The sequence below is a fragment of the Grus americana genome, chromosome 8 (genome assembly GCF_028858705.1).
Source record: "Grus americana isolate bGruAme1 chromosome 8, bGruAme1.mat, whole genome shotgun sequence".
Lineage (NCBI taxonomy): Eukaryota > Metazoa > Chordata > Aves > Gruiformes > Gruidae > Grus > Grus americana.
The window spans coordinates 36146423-36171266 of NC_072859.1; the positions used below are offsets into that span (position 1 = coordinate 36146423).

The 24844-nt window shown below is 47.0% G+C and overlaps 1 protein-coding gene across 4 annotated transcripts in view; it reads left to right on the forward strand.

Moving 5' to 3' along the window:
- TNNI3K (TNNI3 interacting kinase) overlaps positions 1–24844 on the forward strand; it is a 99385-nt gene that overhangs the window by 62632 nt on the left and 11909 nt on the right. For 3 of the 4 annotated variants that reach the window (XM_054834518.1, XM_054834519.1, XM_054834517.1), the window contains exons 19-23: positions 718–770; positions 1469–1601; positions 7129–7238; positions 21686–21745; positions 23346–23515. In XM_054834518.1, the coding sequence (XP_054690493.1) occupies positions 718–770; positions 1469–1601; positions 7129–7238; positions 21686–21745; positions 23346–23515 (526 nt within the window). Of the gene's footprint in view, positions 1–717; positions 771–1468; positions 1602–7128; positions 7239–21685; positions 21746–23345; positions 23516–24844 lie in introns of those variants that run through there. The other variant, XM_054834520.1, reaches the window with a different exon arrangement.

A 24844-nucleotide genomic window follows, 5' to 3' on the forward strand; every position in this document is an offset into this window, starting at 1 on the left:
GTAGGAGGAGGGTGGTGGCAGCACGACCGTATCTGTGGGGGACCCAGTGCTGACCCAGACGTGCCGAAGCAAGGAGACAGCACAAGGCTTGGACCACGTGGGAGCAGCTGCTTCTCTGGCGTGTCGCTGACAAGACTTATTCATACAGACGCATGCCTAACCGCATTTTTCTGATATGTCGAAGGCATCTAAGTCGTGCTTGGGGACTTACTTATGTGTCACAAAACATAGCATTTACCACCTTCGCCACAGTCTTGCAAGATCTTGTCGTTTTTAGGTGGGCTGCTTTTCTGACATTAAATAAGCCTGACAGGCTCCTGTGGGATTGCGTTTTAATGCAGGGCTCAGGGACTGGTTGTGGTAAATCTAGATACGGTTACGCTAACCAGTACAAATAACCGTGAGGTCACAAATTCTGAGGTGGATCCTCAGCTGCTGTAAACTGCGATTAATGTCGATGGAGCTTTGTGGATTTATGTCAGTGCTGAATTTGGCATGCAGGTTTGAGAAGCCCCATTGTGTGTACAAACCCTTGTTGAAAAACAGCTATCACCATTCTCCTGGGCTTCCAAAATCACAGAGTTATTTAAAAAAAAAAAAAAAAAAAAAAAAACCAAAAACCACCCCACAACTTTTTACCAAGAATTTTGTATAATAAGGTGGGAATCTGCATTGGTTTATCAGTAAATTTTTTTTCTGTTGTTCTGTTTGTTTCAGAATCTAGATTTTTGCAATCCCTGGATGAAGACAATATGACAAAACAACCTGGGGTTTGTATCTTGTTTTGTTCCATGTAATTAATATAAAACATACAGGCAAACTCAGTTTAGGAGAAAATGCCATTAGAAATATTTTTGTTGGAAGAGATGAACTGGTGTAGTTATTAGATCTCTCTTAATGTTTCTCTGTGGGCTTCTTTTTTTTTCTTTAAGCCTCTTTAATAGCAGGCATAAGTGAATACAGAATATCTGCAACAGAAAATAATGCTTTATAGGTTGTCTTTGGAGCTCTATTTCCCCCAAAATCCTTAGTAAAGTGTCATTTTTTTTAATCCACCCTTCCCCACTCCCACACACATGTTGCTGTCGGGTGGTTCCTGTTTCTAATAGGGAATTAGTTGTTCGACACTGATCTTCTTTCAGAGTTCTCTCCTCCACTGCAAGCCTATTGCTCGCAGAGAGTCAGCTTTACAAGCCAGCATTGTTGTCTTCCTAAGGTTTAGTCCAGATGCGTTGTGTGTGCCGCTCCGTGGTCGTGAAAGTCTGCACCATCAGAATGACTAAGTGCGGAATAGGATGGGTGATGTTCACCCAGCTATGGTGAAAACTTTTCCTGGCAAATTTACCAGTTATTCTGGGGGGCAAGGAAATAAGAAAAGAAAGGAAAACCACCATACAAATACAGGAAAAGATGCGTACGTGAGGAAGCGAACGATGTTAATGTATTCTTGATGTTTCCTGAATGGCAGAACCTACGCTGGATGGCCCCTGAGGTGTTCACCCAGTGCACAAGGTACACCATAAAGGCCGATGTCTTCAGCTATGCTTTGTGCCTCTGGGAGCTGTTAACAGGTGAAATTCCATTTGCTCACCTGAAACCAGGTAAGATGCTCGATGAATTAATATTTAAATTTCTCTGAACTAGAGAAGTAGCTACACTGCATAACATTAACCAATATTTTACTGAAGTTTCTTATGAAGTGCTAAGACTACGCATTCCGTGAAAAGCATAGGACTATCCCACTATAATCGTATATATTACTCGCTAAAGATCTACATAACTTAAAATTCCTTATCCGGCTCTAGGCTTATGAGCAAGTCACTCTAATTGTAGACCTGTTGTCTCTCACACTGGGGCTGGCATTGTAAAGCCATTCCCTGATACATCCATCTCCCCCTTGAGCGTAATCTCACGTGGCTCAAGCGAGCACCTGCGAACAGCGGTGGGGTACCAACAGCAAATCATCATTTCCAGGACCACAACTTCACTCTCCCCGAGATGTTGAGCCCTTCCTGCCAGGAGTTGTTAGAGTGCCTCAGCACGGGCAAAGAGAGAGGTTCGGGCCCCCCCGTGCCGTCGCAGCACCGCCGCAGCCTGTCCCCCTCCGGAGGGAGGGGGTCTGTGCCCACGTTCCCGCGCAGCTCGGTCTCTGCCGGGGGGACCGTGCTGAGACATTTCACTCCAGCAGCTGAAACGGCTGTGAAACGTGGGGGGTCTGTTGTTGTGCTTTAACCGGGTTTGGGGTACAAAGAGAACAGTTGCTGGGGGAAGAGACGCGCAAAGTTTGTCAGACGCATTTCAAATAGTTTTTTCTGAGGTTTGGAGAAAATGTGGCCAATGGCAACATTTTGACCTTGAAAAAGGTGAATTTCTCTTAGTTCATGCAAATGTTTATGCCCAAGCAGAATATAAATATACAGTGTATAGTCCTTTAGTGCTCATACATCTATGTCTCTGTGCATATCTGTATGGCAAATTCTGCTTCTTAGGTGCCAATCAATATTCTATTCCCTTAGTAAGTCAATTGCCTTATAAATTACTTAAATACTAAATTAAATCTAACGTATTTTTCTCATTAGGGCATTGGTCATATCAAAAATTACTTTGAAAAGATACGCAAAGTCTTACTGATTCCTTTGTTAGCTTGGGGTTTTTGTTTCTGTTGGGGGAATCATTAAATAAACATTCAGTTTTCTGCTATTTTGAGATTTTACCTTCATTAAACTCCTTTGGAGGCCTTTGTCATGTCCAGACGTTCAGCTTCTCGCGTGCAAACGGCGGCTGTCACGAATATCGTTGGCAGTTAGTGTGCCAGCTTTGTATACGACCTGCACTGAATTAGCTGGTTTTCATCCCTTTATTTCTAACTGCTAAAGTGATGCAGAAGCTGAACATCTGACTCAGTTCCACTGCAGGGTCTAGGAATAAAATACCTTTAGCCGTGAACCTGAGTTTCAGTTCTTTATCATTTTCGTGTTTGTGTTCTTATTCCACGGGTTTTTTGTTTCACGGCCATTTAACTGAAGACCAGGGCTGTCCGTTCCTGGGTGAAGTTCTAGTTCTCTATCATCCATATTATCAAAGCCTTCTATAAGGTCACCATTTCTGACATTAGTCTCAGTTCATTCTGAATTAACCATTTTACTCTGTTCAAATTATGGTCTAGATAGGACTAGAAGACTTGAGAGGAGTTAAAGCTCACTAGGAGCATCATAAATGAAATAAAAGGCATAAAAAAAGGTATAGGGGTACTGTTTCTCTCCTCCTCCCCCCTCCTCTTTTTTTTTTAATGTATTACATCAACCGAATGACAAGGTCCCTTCACCCTCACTCCATGGGCTTGCGGGCTTTTTGCTTCCGCAGCTTTAAGGAGAAGCGTTTTCTGTCCCTTCCTTCTTTGCCGAGACCCCGTGCCCAGGGAGTGCTCTTTCCTTCTCCTCCGCTGGTCCTTCCTTACCTCCAGAGCACCAGCACTCTCACTGAATCCTACTACAAAACACATTTTCCAAAGACATGGGGATGCAGTTTTCAGAAACGCTCAGGTTTGACCCAGGTCTGTTCTCAAGCTGAGTTAGCCTTTTTAAAAGCCTGCTTCACCAGCCCACCTAGCACCTGATTTTGGTCCTTTCGGTGGCCCGAGTGTGACCTGCCCCCTTCCACAGATAAGGAAACGGAGACTCTGTACGAGGTCACAAAGCAGGTGATTTTTCAGACGCAGCAGTCATGGTTTATAACCAGTTCCTAGTCTCTGTGGTACTTCAAACTGCTCTGCTTGTGAAAGATATGTTTACGTACAAAAAACAATGTTGAATGTGCACATCTAATTTATATATATATATTCTGCAAAAAGCAGCTTCGAGGATGTTGTATGGTTTATAGTCTATATAAAGGTACCACATTTCAGATGTATGTTCACATAACGACTATTCAGTTAAATACAAATCCCATATTTTTCCCAAAGTATGTATTTACAGGTGAGGAATTTTCTTATGAAAATTTTGTATGATATCTGCAGAACACTAATTATGCATCGGTGACTTTTTTCTCCGGTTTATAGTTACCTTTGTGTAGGCTTAGACATCCAGTAAGCCATTCAGATGAAGTTCATTGAAATAATTAGGTGTTGAATATATGATCATAAGATTTGATTATAATGAAAACTAGATGTCACCTATTGAAATAAAAGTACTCACCCCATTAAAAGAACTAGATGTTCTCTACTAATTCTAGTACAAGATGCAATTATATAAGGGTATGCTCTATATCGAATAAGACGTTCATTCACCAGATTTCTATCTGATGAATATGAATAAACATTTTTATAGGTATTGAACCAAAGTCACTACGCAATTTATCAAGTGGAACATCCATTAACAGAGGTGCGTTCCCCAGTGAAATCACTTCATCACTAAGCCAAACCTAACAGCTGTGGAGGGCCGTAGCACGCAGCCCTGCGGAGCCAAAGCCTGCAGCGTGTCTCCTGGTTAGTAAGGGAACCTGCTGCACGCGCTCAGCAGTCACCTGTAAAACAGGCAAGGTGGAAAAACCACAAAGCGTGACGGTTCCGAGGAGTAACCGGAGAAGGCAAAACCTAGTATTAATTAAATACAGAGATCACTTCTTTGCTGAGGTTTTTACAGTCTGAGAATGTCCATATACTTTGCAATTAGGCAACCAGTTGATAATGAATTGTGTCACTATCAGATCGCTATATTATTAAGGCGCAGGCTACGTTGCAAATGCCCTTCAGGTTTGCAGCCAGCTCAGGGAACAGCTGGGATTCACAAGCAGGCTGAGGCTGCGCGAGCATGGAGCACAGCTAAACGTGCACGGAGGCACAAGAGCTGTATTTCACAAACGCTGCGTGACCTCAGCAGGACTGTGCTTCCGTAAGCAACGGGAGAGTGCTCTTGCAGGCCAGTGCAGGGGGACGTGTGTCTGACCTCTGGGTTTGCTGCCATTGTTTGCCTTTGGGGTTGTGTGGCTGGGATGCGGGTTCGTCAGCAGATGTGCTGATGCGTTCGTTGCCCGCCTCTTGAGCTGTAGCGGAGCTGACTGGGTCTGTCATCGAGTGAGAATGGCTCCCAGGTGATCCTGTCCTGTTTTCCTGAGAGCTGTGGCTCGGGTCTCTATTCGTGCTTTATGTACCTCTCGTGCATGACCGCAAAGGCACCGCCCGGGGCTCCAGGCACAGTCTGCCCGTGGAAGCAGCTGCTGGCAGTTACCCGGGGTACAATCTTCCTTTTAAAAGATGTTTTGGAAGGCCTGGGGCGAGAGGATACCCTCAGATACCTGAAGATCCTCTGCCTTGGCTGTTTGCTGCAGATGGCGTTCCATTTACACCGGTGCAGCTCTCAGCACGTAAGCTTTGGGTAGAGCTTTGTGGGGAAACACAGGGATGTAGATGCCTGGAAATTATAGGTGTGAAACTAGATCCAGAAACTGAACCAATGCCTCCCACGTAGCAAAAATAACACAAAGACGGCACTTGCACAAGGAAACGGCACGTTATGGTTATAAACTTACAGGTATCCAATGGAGGAGATGTTGATGACCGTTCTGCAGTTGGTACAGTTGTTCCCTTGATCCATAAACAAGAACAAATTAAAATAACATTTTTGTAGGCAGGTTTTCCTTGATTCCTCTCATGGTTTATAGTTGCTCTGACCCAGAGGAAAGGCAGAGTCTGACCAACCCAGAGGTTCAAGGATATCACATAGCAGAGCTGGAAAGCATCACTAAGTTCAGAGTTTTGGGGACCACCCAAATTCTTTTTCGTTTTGCTCATGTTTGAGAAGAATGGATTTTTGTCATTTAATTGAGACATTCTAAAGTACTTTTTGACAGATTTTTTTTTTTTAGCTGAAGAAAAAGCCCACTGACTGTGAAAAGAGAGCACAAAAAACAGTGACCCAGACAAACTTTGTGAAGTATAGATGTACGCAGAGGCACACAGTGCGTTTCTCCCCTTCTTTTTCTAACCCTGACCCCATTAAACTGATGGGATAAATCCTATCAACTTTGGTAAGACAAGATTTTGCCGATAGGTGATGTATCACATTACCTGTGGCAGAAAAATTGGAGCATTTTTTATTGCTATCAATCTGATTTGCATTTTCCCTCTTGTCATAGCGTCTGACAGGCAAAAGATGAATCCAGCGGTATATGAGCCATGCCTTCAAAACCTTGTTAGAGTGGAATCAAAATTAGGCAAACTGTGTTTGCCCCTCCTGTCTCCATACAGTTACAACATCACAGGATGTACCCGATATTAACGTTCTGAAACATCATTAGGCAGACAAAAGCTGCAATGAGGACGGGCAATGGCTGAAATTAATCTCGTCTTATGATGCATACTGTGATGAGAATGGGGTATGGTTAAAAATTAGACCATTCGTGATACAATCTCATGGCTGCAATCTTCCAGTTCCCTGCATATTCCATATACTCTGATCACAACGTTTTAAAGTGTCAGGCAAACAGAGGATTTTTACTTTTGATATGAGTTCAAAATACATTTGTTTTGACTTGAAAAATTTTTGCTCAAGAGGAATGAGAGGGATTAACCGTGTATTTGGATTCACTAAATGTGTACACCCAGTTAGGAAAACGTTTTAGAAATTTTGTCTCAGTCAGTAGCAGCTAGCATGTGTGAAAAGGTGCTTACTAGATTTGTACTAAAGACAGACATGAAATTAATTTTAGTCTTAGACTGTAGCAGAACTAGCCATGGGTTATTTTAAGACATTTGAGTCTGTTACCAACTTATCCGCAACTGGAGGAGACCTGTCATCCTCTCTTAATAGCGAAGATTATTTTATTTTTTTTAGTGAGTTGAAGGTTAACTGATATTTTCCCCTAAAGTTTCTTTTTTAGGGTTTAACCTGAATTAGGTTGTCCTCACCCATGCTCAGCCTTAACAGCAATGCGTGTCCATGCGGGGTTATGGCCTGCCCTCGCTCTCTTGACCAACAGCGCGGGTGGGGAAGCCTCCGTAGCTACGAGTCTTTATCCACAGGTTTGATGGCTCAGCACTTCTCCATGTCAGTAGTGAATGGGTTGTGTTTTCCTGGGAATGTGTGTGATTGCTGGGTGCTAACGGGTCTCTGTCGGGCTGTTCGCTTGCAGCGGCGGCGGCGGCCGACATGGCGTACCACCACATCCGCCCGCCCATCGGGTACTCCATCCCCAAGCCCATCTCTGCCCTGCTGATGAGGGGCTGGAACGCCTGTCCCGAGGTGAGTGCCCCCGCCTCGCGCAGCCGGAAAGGCACCAGGATATCGGGTATTTCTGCTTGGGCAACCATCTGCCTGACCTCCCCTGGCTCCCCCAAAAGCCCCGCTTTCCAAGACAAGTGCCGTGCAGAAAGCCCTGAGACTGATAACGGTGTATGTCAAGGAATACAGAAGAGTTGGTTTTGAGGAAGAAAGTAGATTAACATTTAGCCGTTCAATGAAACTTTAAGTAATTATGTAACTTTGATTATGACTTGAGTTATTATTGAGTGAGTAGAAAAGTACTTGCTGCTCTCAGATTTTTGAAAGTATTTCCTAAGAATTCTTGATTTTTTTTCCATGTGAAAAATAAAATCTGTCCCATCCCAAAGAGGAGCCAGGTTACCCTGGCAGTGTATAAACTTCTGACTACTTTTATGCCATGTCCTGAGGCCACTCCCTGATATACTAACAGGGTACGAGCACGGGAGGTGTGTAGAAGACTGAAAGACCTGAAGACAATCAGAAGTCCTCACCCCGGCATTTCTGCCACATTGCTGCAGTCCCTGCTCTGGGAACAGTCGGGGATAGGACATACAGCCAGAAGTTCTGAGAAATCCTGTTTCTGAGAGCAACAGAAGTCAATCTGGAGACTCTCTCAGGGCAGCTGCTCTCGGTCCATAACACCCAAAACTGCACACTGTTTTTGTGGGGTTTTTTTCTTAAGCTGCTTTAAGATAAACTCTGCCTACTGAGCTTGTGTATTTACGTTCCATGAAAAAGCACCTATATACGTTTACTTATCACTGTGTTTCTTGCTTTTAAAGCAATATATTTTTCTCCTCTCAAATGCAGAGTAGATAAGAGCAATGAGGACACATCGCCTGGTCCAAGAGACTAGTCCTCACAGGGTGATCTTTAGCGATAAATTTTCAGACCCACAGGTTTGGAAGTCAAGCAAATACAGAGTTAAGAATATTTTGGATCTGCTCAGAACTCCTTCTGTGTTAAAATGTAGTTTCCGAGCAGCAGCTCTAGCTAGCACACAGCGGCAGGTTATGGGATTGCCGCCCAGGGATCCTAAAAGCAGCCTGCCAGAAAGGGCTCGTGTCCTGGAGAGAGCCGGGCACCAGCCCCTGCCACCAGGAGCTCAGCGGGTTCCTGTGCTTCACGAGGGAGGGGACACCAGAGAACCCAGCAGGCGCTGTGAATTCCAGATAGAGGTCAAGAGATGCAGGTATAAAAATTGTGTCAAGCAAGCAGTAATACGCCAAGCACGGAAATGTTTCAAGTACCGCAGCTTGTACATTACAGAGAGCAGACATGGGTTTGAGAACCGTAAATGTAAATTTTTACATTAAATTAAATTTGTGCTGTATGTTGCAGGTCATAAACACACTGCCTGCTCCGGTCAGAGAACTTTTCCTGGTTTATCTTCCTCTCGCTTGTGTTCTGTGTTGTTCTGTTTGGCTCTGGCACAACCAGATGTGGTTCCCGTCTGATTCTTCCCACTACCGAACCCACCATTCAGCTAACAGAGTAAAATTGCTTGAGCTGAATTACCTTAAATTTTTTCCGATATTTTAATCAAAAACTAATTTATGGTTTTGGACTTGCTGAAATTTCCCACCGCAATGATGCTAATAACTGTCAGGAAAGCTGGGGCGGTTTGTCTGTAGATTTGAAGAGAGAAAAAGAGCACCGTCATGATGGGGTTTTTCCCCACTGTCTTTTGCTTCCCAAGGTGATGCATTAGCATATTCCACAGATGGTGGGTACAGTATAGCTTTTGTAGTGGAGTTTGCAGCTTCATTTATTCTGCAAAGAATTAAAGACACTTCATTTTCTGCCCCAAACCTACCATCTCCTAATTCCGGTAGAAAAGCCTCTTTGTGTTCTTCCAGTGGCATTTCAGCTTCAAGTGCATTGTTGTCTTGATAAGGTTTATTGTTTTCAAAGTCTTGCAAATCCTGCACATCTTCTGTATGCACAGCACTGTTAATTGGAAGACTGGAATCACTGCCCAGTAATATATTTCCTTTTTCTGTAGGACTGAGGATACTGGCTGTACTAGATGTAACTTGGTACTTTTTTATTGTGTTGGTATGTTTTGCTCTTCACATTATCCAAAATTTGTAGCATATTTTCTGTTTTGGTATCTGAGATTATTTGTGTGTCTGAGAAATAATGTTTTCAACTTCAATTCATTTTCATTAAGTGACACGGTATTTCCTCTTTTCTCTAGTTTTGTTTCGTCTTCTCCAGTGTTATCAGTCCCGCTCAGGTTGTTTGCAACATTAACCTCCTTTTACTTCTAGTTAACTGCCAATTAACTAGAATACTCAAGTATAAACTCGGTGACTCTAGCAGGGAACAGCCTGAATTTGTGTTGAAATTGCACCATTCTTTGCAGAAACCTGGGCCACAGCAGCTGAATTACAGGATTCAGAACAGGCAGGACTCCTTGTGCACGTTTTCATGGGCTTCCCAAATCCTTGACATTTCTACTGTAGTTACATTTTTGCTCTGCATTTGCATTCCTGGCTTTGGCTGAAGTATTGTGCGGCATCTTCAAAAACCAGTCTCCGCTCTCCACCCGATGCAATGCTCGGATTTTTTTCTTCTGAGTTCTTTACCACTCCTGTCTCATTAGTGGCATTTCTTTCCTTTTATAAATGCCTCCGCACACGTAATCCCGTGGCCTCCATCACATCACCTTCATTTCCTTCTGTGGAAAATGAATTCTGCCGTTCAGGATTGAAAATAGGAGAGAGACTTCTTACGGTCTGAGGGGATGAGGACAGAGGTAAGGTCGTCTTGTTCTTCACGACTTGTGCCTCCAGAGCCTTCATCCTTCTTATGCCAGAAGTATTGTGGGAAGGACGATAAACACCCACTACCGAGACCCTGCAGGCTTCTGACGGTTTTCTAGCGCCTGACGCTATGTGTTCTAACATCCGCACTTCCTCTGGTTTTGCTTCGGGGTGGTGGCTGCTTGTCACAACGTGCAGAGCAATGCTTTTGGAGTAGATCTCTTTTTCTTCATGAGCGCTAGTGTGCTTGTTGGCAATTACACAAGAGACCAGCTCTATTTTCCTTTCTGCTCTCATCAGCTGCGTTTTCAAAGCCACTGCCAGTTTTCTCAGGATTTCATTCAGCAATTCCTTGTGCTGGTGACTGATTTTCTATTCCAGCTGTTCGCTACAGGACAGTCCACCTGGCTGGACTCTAATCTTAGATGCAAATTAAATTTTATGGTCGATAAGTCATGTGCCCTTATTTTCATTTTACTTTTCCATTTGGGTCCATCTTCTCTCACTCAGTTTTGATTTCCAGGAAGGTCCTGAATGGGCCGTTTACCTTTCCCATTTATTGTTTCTGACCTCCTGTGTCTTCCAGTTTCACAAGTGACCATTCTGGGTTTGAAGCTGACATTTTGCAGTTGCCTTCCCTGTGATCCTGTCTCGTAGGAGTCAGTTGTAACACCCATCCCCTTTGCTAGCTTAGGTACATAAAAGCTACCATTTTTTGGCATTCACCTTTTCCTGACTCCAGCTGAGAAGGGCTGCTCTTTGTCATTAGGTACTCTTCCGTTATTCTGCTACTGATTTTTGTTCTTGTCTTTCTCCACCTTTATGGGCTTTTTTCCTGTAGAATAATTCTGGAAGTTATTGGTTCCTGCATTTGCAGGTAAGGCTGTTTCCTAGTAGCCTCAAGCTCATGAGAAAGTTTTGGCTAAATCTCTGCTTTATGTGGTTCTTTAAATCAAATAATAAAGTTCGATCCATGAGGTGGACTGAATGGAGGACAGATAAACCAGGCCAGAGCAGGTATTGTTCTGTCTTCCTTATAGCTCCTCTGGCATCTGTATCTGGGGGTTTTGTGGGGGCTGGCTTGTGGGGGGGTTCTCTGTAACTTTTTCTTACTTGCACCAGCCCACAGTCTTGGGGTGATGGAATGGACCAGCCTGGTGTGGTTTTTGGAAAGAAAGGGAATGACATCAAGGGCAGCGGTTTCAGAAAGGGCTGCGTGTCACCATTAAAAAAAAAAAATAAATGGGAGTATAATCTGATTGAAAAGACTTGGACTTATAAGCACCAGCTTTGTAAAAGACCTCTAGTCTGCAGCTGGGTGGAGCAAGGCATTTACATTCTTTTTTTAAAACTCTTATTGTAAATGTTAAGGACGTTTTAGAGAAGCTCCTGCTGCGTCAGTGCCTCTGGAAGTGCAGCGCCCGTGGCAGATGCGTGGCCGTGGGTGGCTCAGGCAGGACGCAGCGCTGGGCACGCGTCCGCGCGCGGGCTGGAGTGCTGAGAGCAGAGAGCTGCTGGGGGCGGTGGTGCCGCGGGAGTCGCGGCCGTGGGCTGGATGCCCTTGTGCTGCTCAGTGAAACCAGAGCAGATGATCTGGGGGGGCTGGGGGATGACAGATGACACTCGGCTTTATACGGCACTCAGGGGGAAAAAAAAGTGCAATGTGGTGAAAAGGCTGCAAGAACAGTCTGTCTAGCTCTCTTCTTTTTATGTGGTAGAAAGATACAACTTTTAAGAATGGTTTAACATTAGCACGATTTTCTTAAGGGAGCTGTCAGGGGCGATTTGCCCAGAGAAGGCAGCCACTGTCTGGGGAGCAGGAGAGAAGAGCTAAGGAGGACCACAGGAAAAGGGAGGTGGAACGGAAGAAACTCCTGCCTCTGAGATGGTGATGCAGAGTCTTTTGCCTAGCAGAAATTGTTTGCACTAACAATACTGCCTTCAAATTCACGGTACTGTGGTTCAGTGTATTATTTGGGTTGCTTTTAAAGCACTTCTTTAAAAAAAAAGGTGCATCTCTCTGGTAGATATTTCTGATCTACTCCATCATCCCACTTCCAGAACCAGGGCACGTTTCTTGCTTTTGTTCTTAAGAAAGTAGAGGATCCTCTTCATGATCCCTTCCACAGAGTATTGCAGAATGCCGCGATGGCAGTGCATTATTCTAAAGATAGCCCTTCTAGTGTCAAAGTTATTCAAATGCCCCTGTCCTCAATGGCATCCTGTCACTCAGGAGTACTGCGCACGGGTGAGTAATCTGAGTGAGGGCGAGGGGTTTTTAAAGACAACTTTGTTGCTGATTAAAAATATCCATCAGCCATCTGAAGGTTAGAGTGGGGAAATCTTGAGGTTTGTACTGTTCCTCTGCTTTTCAGGCAAACCAAATATACTACTTTCCTGTCCCTACCTCCTATTAGTCCAATATTATCCTCTATAGGTTTGACTTTTAACCTGAGTGCAAGGTTAGGAAACCATGACTATCACCCACGTGGGCCTGGTCATCACTACGTTGGTTTTTCATAGCCATGTATACAGCGTACAGGAGGTATAACACGTCCCTGAATTTTGGTTATGGCCACTGATTTACTCACATATGTCCTCATTAAATGCGTGACAATGGAAAATCAAACTCTATTTTTCCTTCTGGATTTTGAATTTCATACTGATTCTCACCTCACAGTCCTCTCTGTTCTCTCCTAAAGGAAAATCCACCTTTATCAGACACTGAAAGGTGAGGCAGTGCTGTAGTCTGTAAACCTTCCACTGGCCCACGCTGCTGGGGTTAGCAACAGCTCCGCAGAAATCCTCTTTTGGGGCCTCCGCTTCATCATTCGCCAGCGCGTTTCTGCAAAGCTCTTGAGAGCACAACTCCCCCAACCCGTGCTCGAGGCGTGAGAATGAGCCTCTCCTCTTGTGGTCAGCGTCCCTCTGAATGCCGCTACGTGATGTCTGCAGCCGTACGGACGTTTTATTTGCCTTTAACGTCACGTGAGGCTCGTTTTCCTGTAGCAAGCGGCACATTTCTTTGTCAGACCCAGCCACAGACACGGCGATTATTTCATTTTCCCGAGCTAAGCTGTGGTTACAGAATCCCACAGTGAGAGAATTTCTTGGCTCACGTTCACACGGGGACGGCCCTGGGGCTTTCTGAGGCACACTCGTTTGCTCTGCCCTGTTCAAGGTGCCAGGTGAAGATGGCCAAGAGTAGACAAGAGAGACCAAAAACTCCTGTAGCAAGTAACAAGTTTGAAAGACAAAATTGCATACGTAAGCATATTGTTAGAAAAATATACATTTTAAAATACTATGGTAGTTTTCTTGTACTTTACAGCGGTTGGAAATTGAGAGAATACGATAATTAAGATAATGAGGATAATAATTCCCATTAAAGGCTTTTGCCATACCATCTCACAGGCAGCACAATGCACACCAGCTTGCAACGCTGGGTCGGGTTTGGCAGCGCAGCCAGGTAGCTGCAGAGCACTAGCAGCTCTGCAGAGGTCCCGTCAGTCCCCACAGTTAATCACCCGATGGTGACCCCTCAGGCTTTCTCCAGATGATGATGCATTCCCAGTAACTGCATGTGAGAGCAAGGTTGTTCACGTGTAACTCAGGATACGGAGACTTTACCAAGCTTCACGCTTGCGCTGAGCTGAGTTTGTCACCAGCGCACCTCTGCCTCCCGGCAGGGCCGTTAGCATTGCAGATGCCGTAACAGTGGACCAGAATTTCCCTGCTGTTTTCGAGAATTGCTCTACCAGAAAATGTCTTGTAAAGAGGATAGTTTTGATTACTGACACACGGCTTAGTAGAACTGGTCTAGCCAAAGAGAGGGAATCTGCATCCGCAGAAGACAGTGCTCGCTGGAAACACATGATGACAGTGTAGAAGATAAAAAAAAAATACTACGCCTTTTGAAAACTCAGAACAGGTCCTGCAGTCTGTAGGGAGAGAGGGAGCAAGCCTCAGGGGTCAAAGGCTGCAATGACAAACGCAAAGCCGTGATGAACCCAAGCAATAGGAAGAATCAAGAGAAGCTAGGAAAACAACCGCTGGGCTCCAGGATGGGCTGTCACATTCTGTTTTGCTTCCCAGCAGGCTTTGTCCGAGCACGGACTATGCCTAGCCTTTCTGAGCCCAAGAGCTCACATGAGCTCTCAGCCTTAGGTGATTTGACTGCAGGCAGTGGTATGGCCGCAGGCAAAATTTTAAGCTGTAAGATGAAGGAGAGTATGTTCAAGGATGGCTTTTGGCAGCCGTACAGCAATGAGGGTCAGCACACGGGAACAAGTGTTCAGCAGGAGAGGGACATGTAGGCGACAAGTGTGAAGCGTTATGTAGGATTTGAGGAGAGAAAACACTGCAGCCACCTCAGGAAGGTAAAAGATGTGACAGGGGCAGCTACGCACAGCCTGGCGCGTCACGTTCGCACCCAGGCTGAGGATTCACCAGGGCTCGGATGGGCAGTCGCACCGAGCTCCAGGCAGGGAAACCACCTCTGCCAGGACTCCATCTTGCAGGGTTCTCCCATTTCCTGGAATTTCTCCTTTTGTCTGGGGCACAGAACATCCTCGAAACGCTTCTGACTTGTAAGTGTCCCATAAGGGCTGCTTAAAGCGTCAGTGTTTACAGGAGCAGCTGTGAGAGAGAAACAGGAACGTGATTTACAAGTTGTAGAAATAGCCTGGCTCTTGATTTCTGTTTGCTATTGGAGCTTTAATCCTAAAAAGATCATGTTTATGATCTTTGGAGCTAGCAAACCATGTTTTTCATTTGTTCCAATGCAAAGAAAGTGGTTCTTTTGGATTATTGGGGGGGGGGGGGCGGGGAATTTTACTCATTGCTGCTTAATTTCTGAAATCCTTGGAAGGTGTCTGTTCCTTTAATTAATATCGCTTTATTCAAGGACTGCTCATACTACGCTGACGATTCTCTAAATATCCAGCGGCAGATATATTCTGGGTACTTAGACAGAACAACTACAGTCAGCAGTAAATCCTCCCAAAGTCCTGGGGCCAGACGAGGGGTCACGTACAGGACCCCTCTCCGTAGCAGAGCCCTTCCAGCTGCGGCCTGGAGAGCGGGGGGCATCAGCGCGCGAGCACGTGGAGGGTCTCTCGGGCAACCACGTCTCAAAGCGCTAACAGCTCCAGAGGTTCCACCAGCCCCTTGCATTTCCCCCCGAAACCTACGGATGGCTGTGACTGACGACGGCGCAGCCTGCTCCCAGGATGAGCCCTCCGGAGTGCGCGGCAAGACTCCAAGCGACCGCGCGGGCGGTCCCGTGGGGGGGCACGCTGCGGTGTGGGAAGGGGCGGCGGTGGCAAAGTTCACGCAGACGCGTCTCTGCCAGGCTCAGCTGGTGAAAATGCTGTTTGCTGCAGTCCCTGGGGGAGCGGTGCAGGAGCTGATGCGGTTCCCCAGTGTCTCCCTCTCTTCTCGCTGAGCTGCATCTCCCCGTCAGTGCCCGGCTTGGTCAGTCTGTCCTGCCGCAGCACCCAGCTCGCTGCCACAATCTCCGTCTTGCCTGGGTTGAGCTGTGGGGACCCAGCCCTCCTCCAGCCTCCCGCTTCAGCCGGGCACTCGATCATTTATCAGAAACATCGTGTAATTCTCCTATGCATCTAACTATTAGATTTATTTTTATTTTTTTTGCTACGCCATGACATGACATATTTGTTTGAAAAACTGAAAGCCATCTGTTCTATTATATCTCAAAATGACTACATTGCTTATTATTATCATCATTGCTGTTGTTTTGGGATGCATTTTTCATCGCTTAGGGCGGTGAGAAAGCAACATCACTTAGAGCCAGGCAGGGTACCAGCCGATGATGTATGCGTTTCACACGCACAGCTCGCCCGGAGTGGCTCATTCTCATCAGCTACATCACTGCTGATCCTAAAATAAACTTCTCCTCTTCCAGCTGTCTAAACTAGTTATGGGTCTTCCTATTATTTCAATTTTCCCCCTATATTATATGGAATTTAGTTTTCAGAGGCTTAAAATAGTAAACACAATGAATATTTTTTCCCCAGCTGATACTCTGGGAATTTTCATGCGGGACTCTGATTAATGCTGATAAAGACAAACATCAGATATGTGTTACAATTAATGAACTCCTCTTTAGGATAGAAACTAACTGTACAGTGAATTTCAAAAATATGTGTTGCATCTGCTGTAATTACTGCCTTTTGGAGCCCAGCAAGGTCTGCAGGACGGGAGTCTGATTTAACGAGGAGTTATTGCAGTAAGGCTGTTGCTACGGCACCTGTCTCACATGCTGCAACTGGGACTGGGTTTTAACGGTTGGAGAAGTCCGTCCAATTATCCCAGTTAACCCAATAGCACAGCATGAAAGAAAATAAAATATACAAGTGTTCCCTCCCGCAATTATAAAATGGTTAAAGAAAGATTGTTTTATGTTGGCTTGTCACAGATGGAGCCATGCACTTCACTCGTAAGAGAGAAGCGACACTATGCTTTACCCACGCACAGCAGCGATTAACGCGGTTCAGCGGTAAATGCGACAGGGGTTTCACAAGGTGCGCTGGGTTATTTACTGCACAGAGCACAGGGAAGCACAAAGCTGTCAGGGAGACCCTCCCGTGGAGTCACGAGGTTCGGAAGGGACCCCCTTGCTTCCTAAACTCCTCCTCAGAGGAGCCGAGGTGCGGCTGGCTCCAGTCCTGGTCCCAGACTTGGTGAACAGTTTCTGTCTAAGGGTTTCTATATGCGCAATCCATCCTTTACATCACTGAGCCAGGAGCTCAGAGTTTAGCGTGCCATTAGTCGCTTCCTAAGTATCTGACGCGACAAGGAATCGCAGCCTCGAGGAGTCACCTTGAGAGACGTCCCCGCTCCAGGGGAGATGCTGGCGTGCAGCCCGCTGCCGCGCAGGAGAGCTCAACGGGCTCTCGGGCTGCTCACTATTTGTGGGGAACGACGATCGACTCTTGGTCATCTTTGCATACCGGCCACAGGCGTTTCGTTTCTTCCAGGTCTGACTTGAGTCGGACACGGACCAGCGCTGCGGTCAGGTGGGCGCTTTGCTCCAATTAGCCCTTGGCTACTGTGTCGTTACCGGTCTCCGAATCCACGTTGGGCGGGATGCAGCCGTCACGGCCAGACGCGTCCATCACCACTGCAGCTGGTGGCTGTCACTTGAGCGGGGTGACGGGAAATAAAGGGCAGGGTGTAGCGGGGGGGCTTTTGCAGTCTGTTGCTATTCCTGCACTAAAGGCAACGTGAACTAACTAAAGCAAGATTGCAAAAGCACCATCATCCTCAAAGGCTGGTAGCCTTTAGGGCCACAGCAGGATTTAATGGTCCTTGAGAACACCCGTGCTAGAGGAACAGCAGTGACCCTTCCCTAACTAGTCTTTAAACCTCTGTCCTTATATTGAGGGTCAAATCTTCCAAAGCAGGGTCGCTAACCAGCACTGTTCTGATGCTGCGTCCCAGCTGTATTTCCTGGCTGGCTGGATCATACACAGCCCTGTGTGTTTGCACATGAAAATGCAGATGTTGGAGCGTGTGGGCACCTGGGCTGGCTCAGATGGGTCGCGGCTGTCTTACTGACAGCGTTACTGCTCTGGCATTTGTACAGCGTGAGAGTGATGGGTTTGTTCGTAACTTCTGGGCTTTGACAGCGTTCCTTGGTGATGGAAAATAGCAAGCCGCCAGATGAACGTCATCTCTCTGAAGCATTCCTCACGCAGAGGACTGTGGAGACAGGTAGGTCCTTTACACACCCCTGTGTGTCAGCCAGGCAAGGGACCCTGCGTGTTCCGTAATGCCATGTTTGCACATGCCGCTGCAGCAGTTGCACTGGTATTTTTGCACATGGCTCTGAACTGTCTGAAAAGTCAAGAAATATCCTCCAGAGACTGGAAACTCAGTTTGCTTAGAAAACGTTCCACAAAGTGGGTCAGCTGCTTTAGGAAACGTGTTGCAGGGGTAGGCTTTGGGTTTGGAAACTGGTTGGTTGGTTGGTTGGTTGGTTGGTTGGTTGGTTTTCTGGTGCTATTCTGGCATTCGAGGTCTTCACTGAACAGCATGGGAGTCTCATTTCTGATGAATGGGAGCAGATTTTGGAACCTACGTAATTCTCTGGTGTTACAGGAGGCCTTGCTTCATATTGCAGCTTCATGTTTCTGAACCAGATACTCCGACTTTGAATTTCTGACTGGAAGCAGTCCTGGATTTGCGCCCTGGAGTCCCTTTTCTAGTTACCCAGCTTAGAAAGACCGGTTATCGTGTGCCTACGCCTGTCCTTGTCCTGGGTGCTTGGGAGCTTTCTTGCCCGGTTTAGTGAACTAAAGCACAAGCTCGAGTGCTCTACCGAGGCAGGGAACAGGGAGGTTTGTGTGACTTTGGGCACGGAGTTTTGCCCCCTTACTGTATTCCTTACCGGTTATGTACATAATATAGCGGTGTGAGAATTGTGGATAAAATGCATTCGCAGTGTGGGGCGTAGGTAGTTTCTTTCATCACTAGTTTATTTATTATTATTAGTGTTTCCTGGATTCTTGAGTGTGCTCTTGTCTTTGCACTTTATGAGCTAATGCTAAGGCAGGAGGGTGCGTGGTTTAGTTTGTTTTCCATGTAACTATAAAGTAGCTGCTAATAATCATCATCACGTAACTCACGTTCTGTTTAAATTTATTAATAAGATGTCATATTAAATTGTCGACTTAAGCGAGCACAACGTAATGGATGTAGTCACTGTATCTTGTCAGCATTTCCACAGCTCATTTAGCCTCAGTAAAAAGAAACCATCTTTTCAGTATCCTAATGCACTTTCTTACTTGTCAGTATCACTCCAACATCGCTCAATCTTGCTCATGTTTTGCAGCCGCACGATAGAATTATACGGCAATTGATAGCTCAGCCAGCGCATGGCGCGAACTTTGCACAAGATGCGGGCAAAAACTTATTAAAATGAGCTTTATAAAAGGTGTTCCGCTACCGTTCCCAGTAACAGAGGTTTTGAGTCACTTCTGAGGGCCTTGCAATAGTTTAGGAGGGCGGCTGGGCAGAGAGGAGCAAAGCGGTGTTATCACCCTCCGGCCAGCGCCTGCGAGGTTTGCCGTGCGTTCTGCAGCCTGTCCCCAAACGGGCAGCGCGGAGCTGCAGCGCCGCCGTAAATCCACTGCGGAGGTTAACGAGCAGCTCTTCCCAAGTGTCTCCCTTAGTTATCCAGCACGTGTGACAATCCTTGACGCAGAGGGGTCTCCCGAGCGTGCCACTCGGGAGGGGGGGCTGAAGGCTAGTAGCGAATTGCCATAACGAGCAGAATGGGCAAAACATCTGAAAGATAAAAAGCATCACCGTATCAATATCCATTTTACAGCATCTCACTCTAGATGCCTAAACAAAGACATTTGCTTACAAGAGGGGTTATTTGTTAGGGGAAAATGGTGAGTTTGGGGCCTCAACAAGTGTCTGCAGGTCAGAATTCTCCTAGAGGTTCGCTCAGTTTAAAATAAATTTTAAAAAAAATAAAAGAGGCAGAAAATGGAGTGTATCTGTATGGATTTTGCTGGTTGTCTATGAAATGCCTCCAAATTTGAAAATTTATCATTTTATTTGTCTTTAGTTTCGTTCAAGGTTCATCCCAACCGAAAACTAGTTCCCATGTGTCATGTCATTGTTACTCTTTATCAGGTACTCGAACGTCTGTTTTCCAGAAACTTGTGGCAGTAGCTGTTTCCAAAGGCAAACCGATGACTAGAAAATTAGAGAGTGTCTCTCAAGCAGCATTTTTCATTAGGTATTTTAATTTTAAGCTCTAATTACAGTCAAAGTATTTGCCATAGAACCTGGGGCTTAGTTCCGTAAAGAAAATAAACACTGTTTTAGTTTTATTAAGTACAAGTCTAAATTACAGTCAGTTCTTCCACGGTTTGTGATGGGCTACTCCAATGGGCTCCAACAGCTCCGATCACGTTCTGCTGAAGGTGACAGAGCTTATCACATGCAGTAAATGCAGTATTTCTGGAACGCTTTGCAGACTAGAGCTCAGGGGTACTCTAGTGTGGTCACATACTGCTTTATAACAGAATCCTTTATAAAAGGAGCCACCGAAATCACAAGGGACGGGACCTCCCTCCTTCCCACCAGCCTTCACCCAGCTACAGAAGAGCCAGGCCTGAGGACTCCTACCCCCTGTGAAGGACTCCGTGTTCAGGGGGTAGTTTTTCCCGTAGTAGTTTTCCCCAGCACTTTCCTAGGCGTAAGTTACTCACAGCAGCGCCTACCGGAGCCTGAGATTCCTGTGGGAAGCGTGCCTTTCCAAAGCGCTTTTTCAAGAGGAGTACCTCGGTGCGGCGGTTGGCGTCATGTGGCAGAACGGCTGAAGGAGTCGGGCGAGCAGAAGGCTTTGAAGACTGACTGGCTGAGGAGGGAAGCACCCAGGGGACCGTCAAAGGTCAGCGGAGCAATCCTGTCTCCGCCACAGCGTGCCGCCCTCGCAGAAAGGCTGGCAGAAGTCTGGAGAAATCGGCCGAGGTCGGCACCCCGGCTGCCCGCAGACCAGCCCATCGCAGCTCCCCTTCCTCGGCCAGCACGCTGCCTGGGCCGCTCCGGGGAGGGCTGGTGGCGCGGGCGGGAGAAGGCTGCAGAGTGCCTCTGCCTGAAGCCACCTCCACGCGGAGCACGCGGCAGCCAGGACACCGCTGCGGACACCAATAAACACTTCGCTCCCTCCCTTTCCTCGGTAACTGCAGACAAGGACAAGTCCATGGAACTTAACCTGGACTGGTCATTTGCTTTCTTGCCCTTTTGAGAAAGAAAAGCATTTAGCACCCATTTTGTTACTGTACTTTCTCACACAGGGCTAAAACCTGAAGTCGTATTTGTGTGTATTGTCCCTCTGCCATAGCTCGTAGATGTGAGGGCTGCAGGACTTTGTCCTAAAGCTCTTAAATTGCGCCTGCCTCTTGCAGGCAATTTTGCTGAGGACGATGTGGTGCGTGTTTAACAGTTAATTAAGGTATTCCCAGCGCTCCTCTGTCAAACGCCGTTGTACGCCATGCTTTAGTTAAGCCTGGGAGGACTGTGCTCTAAACCGGAGCAGGGTATTGATCAGCAATAACAAGGAGATACACTGGTCATTCCCCTCCGCAATCTCTCGTGCCACGTAAAGCACAGGGAGATGGGGACACGTCTCCGGGAGCGGGGCGGGCGGTGGGGAGCAGCTGCAGGGACGGTGCCCGTGGCGTGATGTGAGTGCACCGAGGGGGGAAGGGAGAGGGTGACTGCAGTATTGGTCCGGAGCTTGTCTGCTGCTCGTCAGACTCTGGCCGTGCTTATGGGCAAAGAGGAAGCATACCTAACATATCGAGCCAAGTATTTATTGCTAGTGTTTTTGTAATCCTATGATCTAGTCGCTATCAGATCAAATCTAATCGTTACAGAAAAAGAGAATAACGATGCACTTCAAGCTGTTATGCACACACCTCTTAGTTTCGTGGCTTAGTACTGAACTTGCAGCTCCCATCAGATTCCCAAGCAGACTGAAGGCAATGCCATGAAATCCAGAGAAAGGGAAATGGAGGGGAGCTGCGATTTGTCACGGATGAGTCAGTTTAATCGCAGAAGATATGTCCCTCTTCTATTTTTAACACAGCTCTGCTTTTTCTGTTGTGTTCGCAGGGGAGGCCAGAGTTTTCAGAAGTAGTCACGAAATTAGAAGAATGTCTGTGCAACATTGAGGTAAGGACCTTATTTGCACTGCGGAGCGCACTGTGCATGCGCCGCGTGGTCGGGAGCAGCAGCTGAGGAAGGTGGTGGCTTTGGAGCCTGCGAGCTGCTGGAGCTGCCCCGTCCTGTCGTTAGCCACCACACTGTGTTTTTAGGGCACGCCGTCAGCAGTGGTTTATATGGGTGCCAGGAGGAGGGACCAGATATTGCTGTGGGTGCCAGGAGCCACTCAGAGAGGTACACGGAAGAGCGTGACCAGCGCTGGGGGGATGCACCTCACAGCAGGCCTGGGCAGAACTTTTTACTCCCATTCATCCCGTTCAGGACTGCTTGGTTTAAAAAGAAGAAAAGACAAACTGGCCTTAGGAGAACGGTAAAAAGCGAAAACATAAGAAGGATAAATGCAAAAGCCATTCCTGCTCCGGACTGTGGCTATGACACAGAGGGATGTATCAGCCTTCGGCCTGGTGTAAGATAAGTGCTCAAACAGAAAGTAAACGATTCAGGGCTGCAATTCCTGAAATTATATTTTCTCTCTGTATTTGTGTGCGTGTGTGCATGTAAGAGTTTAAAAAAAAAACAACCTCCTTTTAAAATGGATCACTGCTCTTGAGCTGAAGGGTCAGAAAAGACACCCATAATCTATTACCTTTCTTCATGCTCTGACTGCAGCTGGTTGCTCTATGCGTAGGCGGAAGCTTTTAGGTGTAAAAAAAAAAAAAAAAAAAGTGAAGTACTATATCACAAGAAACTGTGTCATGTCATGGGACACCTGACTTCTATGATCCACAGGCAGCAGTGCATGCAGGAAGAAATCTGGGGCAAGAGCTTACATACAAGAAGAAGAAAAGAAAGCCTTATTTACCTGGGGAGTTAGACCTAAGCTGCACTGTGTCCAGGGCAAAGCTTTGTCTGAGAGGAGTTTTAAGGAACAAAATCTCTAGTAAGTTAAGTACTGCAGCCGATGAAGGATGAAGGTGGAGAGTTTTCTCTCTCCACCTCCCTCTATTTCCTCTCTTTTTTCTTCCCCTCTCTCAGCACATCATTCCTGCTCCTTTAAGTATCTCTGAAGCCAGGACTGGCAGGGACCTTTTGTGCCAGCATGTCTGGGTCCCTGCTGCGGCAGGCGCCCGTGTTGGACGGCTGGGCCATATGTAGGAACACGTACGTCGATGTACCAGCCCTGCATTTACACCGCGCCGTCAGTCTGAACTCCTGTCCTGGGACACCCGGACGGGATCGCTGTGGTCAGGCAGCGCTGCCACCTTGCTGGGGCAGATGGGAAACTCAACCGGTGGATCCCGATGGGGAGAGAGTGATGTCTTACAGCTGCTCAGCGGATGCTCGCCAGCCAAATAACTCATGGCTGAGCTAAAGCGTACCTTCTCAAAAGCCATCCAACCCCAGGCCGAAAACCCCAGGCAACGATGAACGGAGCGCTTTATGTGGCAGGCAGCACCCAGTTCTCCTCAGCTGATCAAAGTCAGGAGGCACCGCTGTTTTCAGCCAAACTATAAAGGAAATATGGGACACACAGCTTAGGAGAAAGAGCTGAGGAAAGACTCGTAAATATGTAATAACAGTGCTGCCTTTTTTTTTTTTTTAAATCCAGCTAATGTCTCCAGCCTCCAGCAACAGCAGCGGTTCTCTGTCTCCCTCCTCATCTTCAGACTGTCTCGTTGCACGAGGAGGTCCTGGCCGCAGTCACGTTGCAGCGCTGCGGAGCCGGTTTGAGTTGGAATATGCCTTGAATGCACGAACTTACGCTGTCTGGTCACAGAGGTACGTACCCGTCATCGCAGGGCTGAGGAGAGCCTTTGCTCCGAAAGGGACGGAAGGAGTGCTCCCCGAGACGGCGTGGCTCGCACGCCTAGAACGGGAGCTCCCTGCAGCAGGGATTGTGCCCGGCCAGGGGATGTGGCTGCGGGGGAAGCACAAACACCCCCCGGGGCTGGTGCGCTGCCAGGGCCAGCCGGGGAAAGCGCTTCTGCGGTCTTGCCTTCTCCTGTAACCGCTGTAGCACAGGGAGTCCGGGTTATCTGAATGCTGTGGAAGCCATCCTGCTGCCAAGACAACGGCTAAGCATTTGCATTTTTCACTATGAGTAACATAAAAATAGTAGCAAATCAAGTCCTGCCATGTACGGGCTCTACACACAGTACCGCTGCTTTATCACATGAAACGAAAGACCGATGACTGCCCATCCACGGGGACGGAGATGGGTGGTCATTAGATGGATGTACCTTCGCTGCCTGCCAGCATGTCTGGGAAGGCCAGTGTTTATACCGCAGTGTGGTTTAAATTTGAAAATTTTCATCAAAGAAAAGCTAAAAGACACATCTTTTCTTTGGAAAAAATAAAGAAAAACATAGTCCGGTGCGTGGCATCGGAGACAAGATGGAAAGCCCAGGTTAGACCATGGGCAGCGTGAGTACCAAACGGCGTGGCCGGCGGCATCGGGCAGCGCTGTGGCTCAGAGCTTACGCGTGCGGGCACTGCTCGCGTTCCGGAGAGCTGCTCGCACGTCACTGCTGTGCAGCAATGCCATCTGGGGGAGCTGGCTCCTGCGGAGCTCTTCTCGGGTTGACAGACCCGTTTGTTACGCTGGAGGCAGGAAAACCTCTACAGGCTGTCTGAAAACCAGAGAAGGCTGTGTTAGTGTGTCGCATCGAAACGGGAGGGCAGGATTTGCCAGTCCTCGTCAGGGGCCAGAGCTCCTCGGTGAGCTCAGCTCCCAGCAGCAGTCCGAGCCCTGCGGGGATGGGGTAGGTACGTTTGCTGGCTCGTCTCACACATGGCTTGTTCTCTCCGCCAAAATCCAAGGCAGACGTGTCCTCCTGATTAGGAGGAACAGGGAACACTTGGGAAAATCCAACTGAAAGTCCCAGAAATAACCAAATTTGGGAAGAAGGGACACACTGAAATACCATTATGATCATTATGTATGAGAAAGTTTGTTTCCTTTTACATTTTTATGTATATGTCCCCTTTACGGAGTGCAGAGCTTGTGTCTGACCAAGTGTCGGAAAACTACTTTCTAACATGCCCTCACCTCTACTAGATTCTTAGTATTAGTGGAGTTTATTTAATGAGAGGGAGTTTCATGGACAG